Genomic DNA, 13,321 nt, shown 5'->3' on the forward strand with positions numbered 1-13,321 from the left:
CCGCCCAAATGAATTTTTTTTTTTTTTTTTTTTTTTTTTTAGACAGAGTCTTGCTCTGTCGCCAGGTGCCAGGCTGGAGTGCAGTGGTGCAATCTCGGCTCACTGCGACCTCCGCCTCCCAGGTTCAAGCAATTCTCCTGCCTCAGCCTCCTGAGTAGCTGGGACTACAGGTGTGTGCCACCACGCCTAATTTTTGAATTTTAGTAGAAACGGGGTTTCACCATGTTGGCCAGGATGGTCTTGATCTCTTGACCTCATGATCCAGCCTCCCAAAGTGCTAGGATTACAGTCTTGAGCCACCAGGCCTGGCCTTAGCTTTTGTATTTTTAGTAGAGGCAGGCTTTCACTATATTGGCCAGGCTGGTCTTGAACTCCTGACCTCGTGCTGGGATTACGGATGCGAGCCACCACGCCCGGTCAATGAACCAACTTTTTGTGTTGTCAATTCATTTTCTTCTATTTTCTATTTCATTCTGCTCTAATCTCTAGTATTTCCTTCCTTCAGCTGGCTGCAGGTTTAGTTCTCTCTTCTTTTACACCTTAGGTCAAGCTTGTCCGACATGCCTCCCAGGACAGCTTTGAATGCAGCCCAACACATATTTGTAAACTTTATGAATAACTGAAAATGTTGAGATTTTCTTAAGATTTTTTTTTCATCAGCTATTGTTAGGGTTAGTTTATTTTATGTGGAGCCCAAGACAGTTCTTCAATGTGGCCAGGGAAACCAAAAGATTAAACACACCTGCCTTAGGTGTAAAGTTAGGTTGTTAATTTGAGATTGTTCTTTTTGTTTGTTTAAATAAGTATGAAACACTTCATATATTTGCATGTCATCCTTCACAGGAGCCAGGCTAATCTCTGTATTGTTCCAATTTTAGTATATGTGCTGATGAAGGAAACATAAGATCTTTTTTTTTATTGTAAGCATTTATAGCTATAAATTTCACTATCACTGTCACACCGTCTCATAAATTTTGGTATCTTGCATTTTATTTTAATTCATCTCAAAGTATTTCAGTTTCTCTAGTCATTTCTTCTTCGAGCCACTGGTTAAGAATGCTGTTTAACTTCCACTTATTTGCAAATTCTCCAGGTTTTCCTGTTATTGACTTCTAGCTTCATTACACATTTATTGGAAAAGACACTTTGTATAACTTTATTTTTTATTTTTTTTTGAGATGGAGTCTCGCTCTGGTGCCCAGGCTGGAGTGCAGTGGCATGATTTCGGCTCATTGGAACCTCTGCCTCCCAGATTCAAACAATTCTCTTTCCTCAGCCTCCCCAGTAGCTGGGATTACAGGCGCCCGCCACCATGCCCAGCTAATTTTTTGTATTTTTTAGTAGAGATGGGGTTTCACCATATTGGTCAGGCTGGTCTTGAACTCCTGACCTCAGATGATCCACCCACCTCAGCCTCCCAAAGTGCTGGGATTACAGGCACGAGCCACCACTCCCAGCCTGTTTTGAGACAGGTCCCACTCTGTCCTGCAGGCTGAAATGTAGTGGTATGATCTCAGGTCACTGCAAACTCTGCCTCCCAGGCTCAAGCCATCTTCTTGCCTCAGCCTCCTGAGTAGCTGGGACTACAGGCATTCACTACCAGTACAGCTGGCTAATTTTTTTTTTTTTTTTTGGTAGAGACAGGGTTTCACCATGTTGCCCAGGCTGGTCTGGAACTCCTGAGCTCAAGCGATCTGCCTGTCTCAGACTCCTTAAGTGCTGGGATTAGATTATAGCTGTGAGCCACCATGCCTGGCCCTTTGTAAAATTTTGACCTTTTAAAATTTATTGAGAGTTGTTTTGTTGCCTAAGATGTGATTTATCATGGGGAATGAATGTTCCATATGCACTTTGAGAAGAATACATATTCTGCTCTTGTTAGATGGAGTGCTTTCTATATGTCTGTGAGGTCTAGTGGGGTGAGTGTGTTCAATTCTTCTAGTTCCTTATTGATTTTGGTCTAGATATTCTATTTGCTATTGAAGGTGGGTATTGGCTGGACACACTAGCTCAGGCCTGTAATTCCAGCACTTTGGGAGGCTGAGGTAGGTGGATTGCTTGAGCTTGGGCATTTGAGACCAGCCTGGGCAACAAGACAAAACCCCATCTTTACAAAAAATACGCAAATTGGCAGGTGGATCACCTGAGGTCAGGAGCTTGAAAGCAGGCTGGCCAACATGGTGAAACCCCATCTCCTATAAAACTACAAACAAATTAGCTGAGCATAGTGGTGTGCACCTATAGTCCCGGCTACTAGGGAGGCTGAGGCAGGAGAATCGCTTGAGCCCAGGAGGCAGAGGTTGCAGTGAGCTGAGATCACACCATTGCATTCCAGCCTGGGCGATAAAGTGATACTCCATCTCAAAAAAAAAAAAAAAAAGTTGGCTGGGGAGGCTGAGGTTGGAGAATTGCTTGAGTCTGTGAGGCAGAGGTTGCACTGAGCTGTGATAGAGCCACTGCACTCCAGCCTGTATTGAAGTCTCCATTATTGTAAAACTATTTCTTCCTTCAATTATGTTAGTTTGCTTTGTGGATTTTGGAGCCCTTTTTTGGTTCACATGTATTTATAATTGTTACATCTTGTGATTTGACTCTCTTAACAACATAAAATATTTTTCTGTAACATTTTAAAATCTATTAAAATCTTAAAATCTATTTTGTTTGATTATTAGTATAGCCACACTAGCTCTCTTTTGGTTAGTATTTGCATGAATTATCTCTTTCCATCTTTTCAGTTTCAACCAATTTGTGTCTGAGTCTAAAGTGAGGATTTTGCAAGTTGCATGTTTGGATCATGTATTACATCATTTAAAAAAATCGATTCTCCTGGTCTTTCCATTAGTGAGATTATTTACATTTAAAGTGATTACTAAACAAAGAAGTTAATTGGCCAGGCACAAGGTGGCTCACACCTGGAGATGGGGCTGCAGTGAGCCATGACTGCACCACTGCTCTTCAGCCTGGGGGACAGAGTGAGATTGAGATGGACTCAAAAACAAAAAAACAAAAACTTACTTATGGCTGGGCTCACGCTTGTAATCCTATCACTTTGGAATGCTGAGGCAGGCAGATTGCTTGAGCCCAGGAGTTTGAGACCAGCCTGGGCAACATAGCAAGACTCCTGTCTCTACAAAATAATAATAATAATAATAATAATAAGAAGAAGAAGAAGAAGAAGCTGAGTATGGTGGTGCGCACCTGTGGTTCCAGCTACTCAGGAGGCTGAGGTGGGAAGATCAGCTGAGCCTGGGGAGGTCAAGGTTGTAGTGAGCTGTGATTGTGCCACTGCATTCCAGCTCTGGGCAGACCTTGTCTCAAAAAAACACAAAACAGGCCGGGTGCAGTGGCTCACATCTATAATCCCAGCACTTTGGGAGGCTGAGGCAGGTGGATCACTTGAGGCCAGGACCTCGAGACTAGCCTGGCCAATGTAGTGAAACCACTCTCTACTAAAAATACAAAAAAACTAGCTGAGTGTGGTGGTGGACGCCTGTAATCCCAGCTACTCAGGAGGCTCAGAATCACATGAACCTAGGAGGCAGGAGCTGCAGTGAGCTGAGATTGCAACACTGCATTCCCGCCTGAGTGACAGAGCAAGACTGTCTCAAACCCCAAAAAACAAAAAACCAACATACAAGAATTTACTTATGTCTGTCATGCGATTTAGTTTCTACAGTTTTTTGCTCTTCAATACCTTCTTGTGTGTGTTTTATCCGTACTATTTTGATCCTTTCTTAGTTCTTTTTTTGTATATTTTAAAAGTTTTCTTAGTGAGTACTATAAAGATTTCATTTAACATGCCGAGTTCTAGCAGTCTAGTTCAGACTGATACCAACTCAGCTTCAATAGCATATATTAATAACTCTGTTCCTAACTCTGTCCCCTATCTATATTGTTACAAATTTGTCTTTAAACAATTAGTGCTTATTAACATAGGTGTGTATTTTATGCATGTTTTTTGAACCATAAAGAAGAAAATGAATAACATATCCAAAATACAATACTAGCTTTTATATTTAGTTATATAGTTACCTTCAGAGTGATCTTTATTTCTTCATATAGCTCTGAGTTACTGTTTTGTATCCTTTCATTTTAGACTGAAGGACTCGCTTTAGCTATATATATATATATGTACACAAAACTTGGGCTCAAAAAATAAAAATAAATATATATGTGTGTATATATACATTTTTATATATATAAATATATACACACGTATATATATTTTTTGAACCCATCTTGCTCTGTTGCTCAGCCAAGCTGGAGTGCAATGGTGTGATCTCTGCTCACGGCAACCTCCACCTCCTGGGTTCAAGTGATTCTCCTGCCTTAGCCTCCCAAGTAGCTGGGATTATAGGCGCGTGCCATCAGGCATGGCTAATTTTTGTATTTTTAGTATAGATGGGGTTACACTATATTGGCCAGGCTGGTCTGGAACTCCTGACCTCAGGTGATCTACCTGCTTCGGCCTCCCAAAGAGCTGGGATTCACAGGCATGAGGCACTGTACCCAGCCAAGCATTCTTATATTTATTATTTTTTTAGTGACATGTTCTTGCTCTGTCAGCCAGGCTGGAGTGCAGTGGTGTGATCATAGCTCACTCCTACAACTTCTGGTCTCAAGCGACCCTCCTTTGTAGAGATGGGGTCTCACTATGTTACCCAGGCTAAACTCCAGGCTGCAAGCAATCCTCTCGCTTCAGCCTCCTGAGTAGCTAGGACCACAGGCCTGAGCCGCCCTGTCTGGCTAATTGTTTTTATTTGTAGAGATGGGGTCTCCTTATGTTGCCCAGGCTGGTTGTGGATTCCTGGACTCAGATCATCCCACCTTGGCCTCCCAAATTGCTGAAATTACAGGCATGAGCCACCATGCTGAGCTTCCTCCAACCCCCTCCTTTTTTTTTGAGACAGCGTCTTGCTCTGTCACTCAGGCTGGAATGTGAACTATGGGTGCATGCCACCATGCCCAGGTAATTTTTTTGTATGTTTAGTAGAGGTGGGGTTTTACCATGTTGGCTAGGCTGGTCTCGAACTCCTGACCTCAGGTGATCTGCCTGCTTTAGCCTCCCACCGTGTCCAGCCCCAGCTCCACTTTTGCATTCTATTTGTTTTCTTCCCTGAGAGTAGTATGGGAGACTTTAGCATTCTTTATAACACAAGTTTACTAGGGATAAACTCCCTTGACTTTTCTGGGAATGCCTTAATGTTTCATTTTTAGAGGTTATTTTTTGCCAGATATAGGATTCTTGGTTTTTTTCCTGTCAGTACTTTAAATGTATCATCTCTTGGTGGGAGAGAGGGGAAAATGTACACTACTTTCCGGACTCCATGATTTCTGATAAACAACTCTTAATCTTACTGAAGATCTCTTGTACAGGACGAATCACATCTCTTGCTGCTTTTCTGTCTTTAGCTTTCTACAATTTGATTATAATGTGTCACAGTGTGGCTCTATCTCTTTGAGTTTATCCTACTTTCAATTTGTTGAGCATCTTGAATGTGCAGAATCACAACTCCTATCAAATATGGGATATTTTTGGTCACTATTTCTTAAAAAAAAAATCTTTGTAGGCCAGGCACCGTGGCTAACACCTGTAATCCCAGCACTTTGGGAGGCCAAGGTGGGAGGATTACTTGAGCCTGGGAGTTCAAGACTGGTCTGTGCAACATGGCAAGACCTTGTCTCTCCAAAAATACGGAAATTAGCTGTGCTTGGTGGTATGGGCCTATAGTCCCAGCTACTCAGGAACCTGAGGGACTGCTTGAGCCTCGGAGGTAGAAGCTGCAGTTAGCTGTAAGCTGTGAGATCACACCACTGCACTACAGCCTGGACGAAAGAGCAAGACCATCTCAAAACAAAAACAAAAACAAAAACAAAAATGGATATATCTGCATGACTATGGATTAGGCAATGGTTTCTTACATACAACCTAAAGCACACCAACCAGAGGAAAAATAAATTATGCTTTCTTAAGATTAAAAAGGAGACTGTCTGGGTTCCACTTTTCAGACATTGCAGAAAAAAAAAAAGAGAAAAGAGACTATCAAGAAAGTGCAAAGACAACTGACAGATTGAGAGGAAATATTTGCAAATTATATACATGATAAAACTTAATTATTTAGTTTATATTTCAGAAATTCATTTAGAGACAGGGTCTTGCTCTGTTGCCTAAACTAGTGTTGAACTTCTGGGCTCAAGTGATCCTCCTGCTTCAGCCTTCTGAGTAGCTGGGACCACAGGCCTATACCTGTGAAAAAATAAATACCTGTGAAAAAATAAAAGCATAAAGTAAAAAGCGTAATTGACCAGAATTTTAAAAACGAAAACCTTCAGCAACCAAAATTACACTAGTGCTCTCATCATTATATAGGTAGCACAGACAATTTATTTTTTAACATTACTGTCAACAATACTCCTCAACATTAATCTTTAAAAAATTACTATCAGCCAGGCATGGTGGCTCATGCCTGTAATCCCTGGCTGTGGAATATATAAAGAACTCTTAGCACTCAATAATGCAAACACAATTTAAAAATGAGCAAAGGCTTTAAACAGAATAAAAATGAAACATTTAAGATTGTTGGAAGTGGTTGCCACTGGGGAATGGAAAATGGCAAGGCAGGTGTCTGAACTGGAGGGGATAAACTATTGTGACAATAAACTTTGTGTCATTATTTGTCTTTCTGGATCACAGTTCACAACAAGGGATGAGTTTGCTCCACAGGGGACATTTAGCAATCTGAATGTATTTTTTATTGTTGTAACTGAGGGGTCTTACTGACATCTAATGTATAGAGGCCAGGGATATCACTCAACATCCTACAAGGCAGAGAGCCCCATCACAAAGAATTACATAGCCTAAAATGTCCCTAGTGTTGATGTGAAAAACTGTCTAATGTATATTTGAGGCTGGGTGTGGTGGCTCATGCCTATAATATTAACACTTTGGGAGGCTGAGGAAGGCAGATTACCTGAGGTCAGGAGTTCAAGACCAGCCTGGTCAACATGGTGAAACCCTGTCTCTACTAACAACACAAAAATCAGCCAGGTGTGGTGGTGCATGCCTGTAATCCCAGCTACTTGGGAGGCTGAGATTTGCTCCACAGGGGACATTTGGCAATCTGAATATATTTGTTATTGCTATAACTGAGGGGTCTTACTGACATCTAATGTGTAGAGGCCAGGGATATTACTCAACATCCCTGAGGCGGGAGAATCGCTTGAACCCAGGAGGCGGAGGTTGCAGTGAGCTGAGACTGTGCCACTGCACTCCAGCCTGGGTGAGAGTGAGATTTCGTCTCTATGTTTGATAAAAATAAAAATATAAGTCAATAAAAGTTATCTATTAAAAAATCATAAAAACAAACTTGTGCACAATACTTACAGATGTAGTTTCCTTGTGCCATGCTTTGACTGCCTTCACGAACAGCAGGGCTGGGAAAGTCTGCCAAGGATGTTTAGAGAATATGGAATTTACTTGCTTGTGAGTTAAGATGTCAGGCTTTTTTAAAGTAAAAAGTAAATCAACTCTGTCAAGAGTCATAGAGTTAAAAAAATTTTTGGAAAAAAGAAAAAATATACAAAAAGTAATCATTAATCCTACTAGTTAAGGTGCCAAAAGCACTGAAAAATCATGCCTTTACTTTTCATCTCCTTCATCAGGGTAATCAGAATACACTCGGGTGTAGAGGCTCATAAAGCAAGTTGTCTTCTTCAGGTACTATAGTCACCTATGGCTATTTCAGAAGTAACTTGAGTACCATGTGTAAGTTTTAAAAATAATTGTAAATAGGCTGGGCGAGATGGCTCACGCCTGTAATCCCAGCACTTTGGGAGGCTGAGGTGGGTGGATCACAAGGTCAGAAGTTCAAGATCAGCCTGGCCAATATGGTGAAACCCATCTCTACTAAAAATACAAAAAAATTAATTGGGCATGGTGGTGTGTGCCTGTAGTCCCAGCTGCTTGGGAGGCTGAGGCAGGAGAACTGCTTGAACTCGGGAGGTGGAGGTTGCAGTAGGCAGAGATCGTGCCACTGCACTCCAGCACGGGCAACAGAGCGAGACTCCATCTCAAAAAACAAAACAAAACGAAACAAATCAACAGAAATTGTAAATAAATCTGAAAAAATAAAAGCATAAAGTAAAAAGCGTAATGGACCAGAATTTTAAAAACGAAAACCTTCAGCAACCAAAATTACACTAGTGCTCTCATCATTATATAGGTAGCACAGACAATTTATTTTTTAACATTACTGTCAACAATACTCCTCAACATTAATCTTTAAAAAATTACTAATCAGCCAGGCATGGTGGCTCATGCCTGTAATCCCAGTACTTTGGGAGGCCAAGGCGGGAGGACCACTTGAGCCCAGGAGTTTGAGACCAGCCTTGGCAACACAGGGAGACTTCATCTCTACAAAAAATGGAAACAATTAGCAAGGTATAGTACGCATACCTGTGTCCCAGCTACTTGGAAGGCTGAGGCAAGAGAACAGGTTTGAGCCCAGGAGGTGGAGGCTGCAGTGAGCATGATTGTGTCACTGCATTCCAGCCTGGGTGACAGAGCAAGACCCTGTCTCAAAAAACAAAACCCATCCCCAACAAACCAAAAAACAATCATCAATACTTCCAACATATAGTTAAAGGCCACTGCTAAGACTTATCCCACATTCACATGACTTTAATCTGCTGCCCTACCCACTATTCTAACATTCTGGAACTAGTTTTTTTAAATCACTTTCCCCCTTACACATTTTAGTAGTCCACCTAGAGTGCAGACAGACACCACCATGCTGGGGAAGGGCTCGCTACGTCCATGTACTGGGGGCCTGTTTATCTGACTGACTGGATCCCAGAAGCATGCAGAGGCAGAACCGTGACAAACAAAGACCAAATGAAAGTCAGGCTTCACATTGGCAGCTAAGTGACTGGTGGAATCAAGTCTAGAATCCAGTTCTGATTACAGTTAGTATTCTTTCTTTTTTTTTTCAAAGACGAGGTTTCGCCATGTTGGTCAGGCTGGTCTTGAACTCCCGACCTCAGGTGATCCACCCGCCTTGGCATCCAAAGTACTTGGATTACAGGTGTGAGCCACCATGCCCGGCCTAGTATTCTTTCTTCAATAGTTGTTACGTTCTGTGGCTAAACTATTCCACACAAAATCCCTTTTGGTGAAAAAACAGCACTAAAAATTACTTCAGTATATCAGCTTTAAACATTAGAGCCTCTTCCTCAAGAACATCTATTGGTATTATTTAATAAAATACAAAATAATTCAAGAATAAAGACTATACTTTGAGCAATCATTTTTATAGTTCGTTACTAGAGAAGTTTCTCTGAACATGTAGAGTACCAAAAAAAAAACCTCAAGAATAAAATGGAAGGAAATGTTATGCAGGTGGTCACTATAAACATTTCAGAAATCCAATTGTAGTATTATCACTCATGAAAAGAGAAAGTACCACAGGTAGAAACACAGAAAAGAAACGTTAAGTTTTGGAAAATGTAGACTTTTAATAACTGCTTTTATCACCAGGTAAAGCCATGCAGTTACAAAGTTGTTAGAAATTTTTGAAAGGGTGTTATAGTTAAAAAAAAAAAAAAAGCTCATTCTTACACATGTATTATCTAGCACTTCACTGGGACACTACTGTTCAAAAGGCCCTGACCAAGTAACTCCCAAACTAAACACTCAACCCAAGGTTGTTTTCAGCCCACTGTGAGTGAAGCTGGGTGCAGAATGTACAGCCTCTAAAAGGAGAGGACATAAAGTCAGGTGAGTAGGGGCCATTGGCAATGCTCAGAGCCAGCCAGACTCCAAACAGGGAGCCCAGTGGTTTTTTTCTGGGACATTCTACTTGAATTATTGTTTAATTAGTCAACAATAGATCTTCAAAAGAGAACAATTAGTTAACATGATAAGGAGGTTATTGCACTCTTTGGCCTACATGTCATAATTATAGTTAGCAAATTCTGACAGTTTTAATGAAAATAGCCTCCATCATCTTTGCAGGTATGAAGATAATTATCCACAGGGCTTTCCATGTTTGCTGGACAACAATACATGACTGAGAAGCTATAAATGACACTGTTTCATGATATAAAAATACTAGTTTTTTCCATTTATTATTTTTATAGGCATTCACTGTTTGAGTCAAGGTTAGGCTTGTTAAGTGATTAAAGGCAATTTTATTACAGCAGCATGTACTTATTTTATTCTAAAAGAATAAAATTCATAAGCAGAAACAGCTTTTGTATTTGTTTGCAACCTGTAAAATTGAGTTATTGTGCTGATATAAAATACTAAGAACTCACTTGAGGACCATGCCACCTTCTGAAAATGCCACACACCTACTTAAGTGTTAAAGTTACAGCATGTCCCAGACTTGTCCAGAGCAACATAAGTAAGCAACTGACTGCTCTTGACTGTCCCTTCCCCAGCAGTAGCACTGATTGTGTTGGGAAAAGCCACAGGGCAAGGCTGCACAGCCAGATGGAGGAGACTTTTTGTTTAAAGGCAAAATACCAAAATGGCTCTCTGGTGTAGGTGACTTCTACTTTCACACTCGGCTTGTACATGATCCTCTAACCTTAATTTCTTTCTCCTTAAGGGGTTTATTTGGATTGACTTGTTGAGAATGGTATCCATTATCTAATGAGTCAGGAGAGAAAGGGATTTCTGTGGTTACATGTAAACTCGTGATAGGTCAGCAGAAGTTATAGGTGAAGAGGGTAGTGAGGAAGCCAGCCACGATCCATCTATGTGAAGGTCACACCAGCTTCATTGTACACTTTGAAGACTTTCTCAATGGCATTGACATAGGCAGCTGTTCTCAGGTCCAATCCCAGGTTGTATTTCATGGCTGTGCGCATAATTTGCTGAAATGAAAGGAAAAACGCAGTGAAGATGACCCTGATTCAAGTGGCCAGGCCATAAACACACAAGGCCCAGACAGGCCTGGTCCAAGTTACCCTCTCATTGTTTCAAGGCAGGACTTGGGCGGCCAAAGACAAACTACTCTGGCAGTAGAACCTTCAGGCAGGAGGGCCTAATTCTCTGGACTTAACAACAGGGTGATCAGGTGCAGTGGCTCACGCCTGTAATCCCAGCACTCTGGGAGGCCGAAGTGGGCGGATCACTTGAGGTCAGAAGTTCAAGACCAGCCTGGCCAACATGGTGAAATCCCATCTCCACTAAAAATACAAAAATTAGTGGGGTGTGGTGGCTCACACCTGTAATCCCAGCTACTCAGCAGGCTGAGGGACAAGAATTGTTCGAACTGGGGAGGTGGAGGTTACAGTGAGCTGAAATTGTGCCACTATACTCCAGCCTAGGAACAGAGTGAGACTCTGTCTCAAAAAAAAAAAAACCCTACAACAAAAAACAGGGGGTGATGAAAATGTTCTAAAATTATACAGTGGTGATGGCTAGTATATATAATAAAGGATGCTGAATTGTATACTTTAAAAGGCTGAATTTATAGCACATAAATCCTATCTCAATAAAAAATCAACAACAAAAACAACAGCACTAAGAAGCACCACCTTCATCAATATCTGCTTATGCTATTTCAATATAAATCCAAGCAGATAGAATCTGAACCCAAGAAATTAGGAAAACTGGACCCAAACTGTGGTTGAAGCCTTAAAGTAGGGATCAAGCAGTCAAAGTACTTTTGCTTATACCAGATTCTATAGTAAGGTAGCCTCCTGCAGCTCTAACACAGTTTTGGCGCACTGGGCTGCAATCCAATTTGGCTAATGACTCAATATTGGGCTAGCTGCCAACATCACTATATCCTAACTCGGCCTTATTATTTCTTTCCAAAGCCTCAGAAACATATTTGAAGACTCTAAAAAAATTGCTCATCATCTGAGACTGAAAAAGCATGTGTTTTGCTACACACAAATGAGGACCATTTAACAGATTGCTATTTTCTATCAGCACACACAGTCTGGCAGTTGAGATAACACGGTTGAGTTGCACTTCATGTGACTAGCACGAAGGCAAACAGCATCTGCACACATACCCTGGCAGAACGCTCCATTGTGTACGCCAAGCCAGAGTGCACGATGTCTTTCTCAGATGCACCCTATTAGGAAAAAGAACACAAGTTTAACAAAATCACAAAGACCTACTCTGTGTCCTGTATAAGATTACAAAGGATTCTTAAGTTAATATATGACCAGACAGAACTTTTCTGTCTTTCAGCAAAGATATATGTCATTTCTGTACAGTATCAAGATACAGAATCAAGATACAGAATCTTGATACTTACTGAAACAGTTGCTTGTTAACCACAATTTATTTTTATTATATTTTACAGCAAACGAATACTCATGAAACAAGATCATGATAAAACAATAAAGACAGTTTATGGACACAGTGACATGATGAGGGCATGCAGTGAGATGAGCACCCTCCACTCATGGAGACGTGGATGCACTGAGCAATGTGTTACGCTGTTCATGCCATGGTGCGTTCACCTCAGCTCCGCAGAGAACAGGGACACCAGACAGAACACAGAAAGGAATCTGATTAAACTCCATAGTAGCTAAGTCTATTCTACCAGACTGTGTGTGCTGGTAGAATTCTGCCTATGTATTCAGTAGTACAAGCAACTTTTAAAGCTGTATGGATTGTAGCAGCTTTTTAATTTTACTGATGAGGAAACGAATGACCAGATAAATTGGCCAAGGTTACAGATATCTATTTTTAGAGCTGGGATATGACCCAGGGCCTCCACCATCAAGTCAGCTTATCTCTTTCCTAATTTGTTTCTTGGAATGCTTTCTAAAAAATTAAAGACAATTAACTCACTACCACTCTTAATGTAACATATGAAGCTACAAAACACAGATAACAGATAAAAACTTAAAGTGGGTCACTGATATAGGTTTGGACACTTATTGAGTACATACTCTCCGAGGTACTAGGGGACACAGCAGAGAATAAAATCAAAATACTGTTCTCACAGACTTTATATTCTAGTGGGAAGAGAGTGTATATACATGGACTTAAAACCATGAGGCTAAGTAGATCACTGAAGTTTTCAATCTAGATAGAAAAGTGGTTCAGGGACTCAGGCTTTCCAGTGTTAGGAGAGTGGAGAGTTGATGAGATACCAGCAAGACGCAATTGAGAAGAAATGTTTAGTGAGGTATGAAGAAAACCAGGAGAATGTGGTATCCTGGAAGCTAAGAGAAGAAAATATTTCAGGGTGGGAGTGTTGATTGTGACAAGGGCTGCTAATAGGTCAAGTAAGATGGAATGAAACATAGCTACTGAATTTGGCAATGCTAGTGTCACTCGTTGTCTTGA

The 13,321-nt window shown here is 41.0% G+C and overlaps 1 protein-coding gene and 1 pseudogene across 1 annotated transcript in view; both read right to left on the minus strand.

The window, feature by feature from the left end:
* Positions 1 to 799: 799 nt before the first annotated feature.
* LOC135274063 (U6 spliceosomal RNA) lies at positions 800 to 900 on the minus strand (annotated as a pseudogene).
* Positions 901 to 9,488: 8,588 nt separating this feature from the next.
* The window catches only part of GLUD1 (glutamate dehydrogenase 1), a 35,985-nt gene continuing 32,152 nt past the window's right edge, over positions 9,489 to 13,321 (minus strand). The window contains exons 12-13 of the mRNA XM_012472623.3: positions 12,030 to 12,092; positions 9,489 to 10,878 (exon numbers count right to left, since the gene is read on the minus strand). Of these exons, the coding sequence (XP_012328046.3) occupies positions 10,759 to 10,878; positions 12,030 to 12,092 (183 nt within the window). The 3' untranslated portion in view covers positions 9,489 to 10,758. The remainder of the gene's footprint in view (positions 10,879 to 12,029; positions 12,093 to 13,321) is intronic.

This window comes from Aotus nancymaae, unplaced genomic scaffold, assembly GCF_030222135.1.
Source record: "Aotus nancymaae isolate 86718 unplaced genomic scaffold, 86718_ANA_hifiasm-v0.15.2.pri h1tg000010l, whole genome shotgun sequence".
Lineage (NCBI taxonomy): Eukaryota > Metazoa > Chordata > Mammalia > Primates > Aotidae > Aotus > Aotus nancymaae.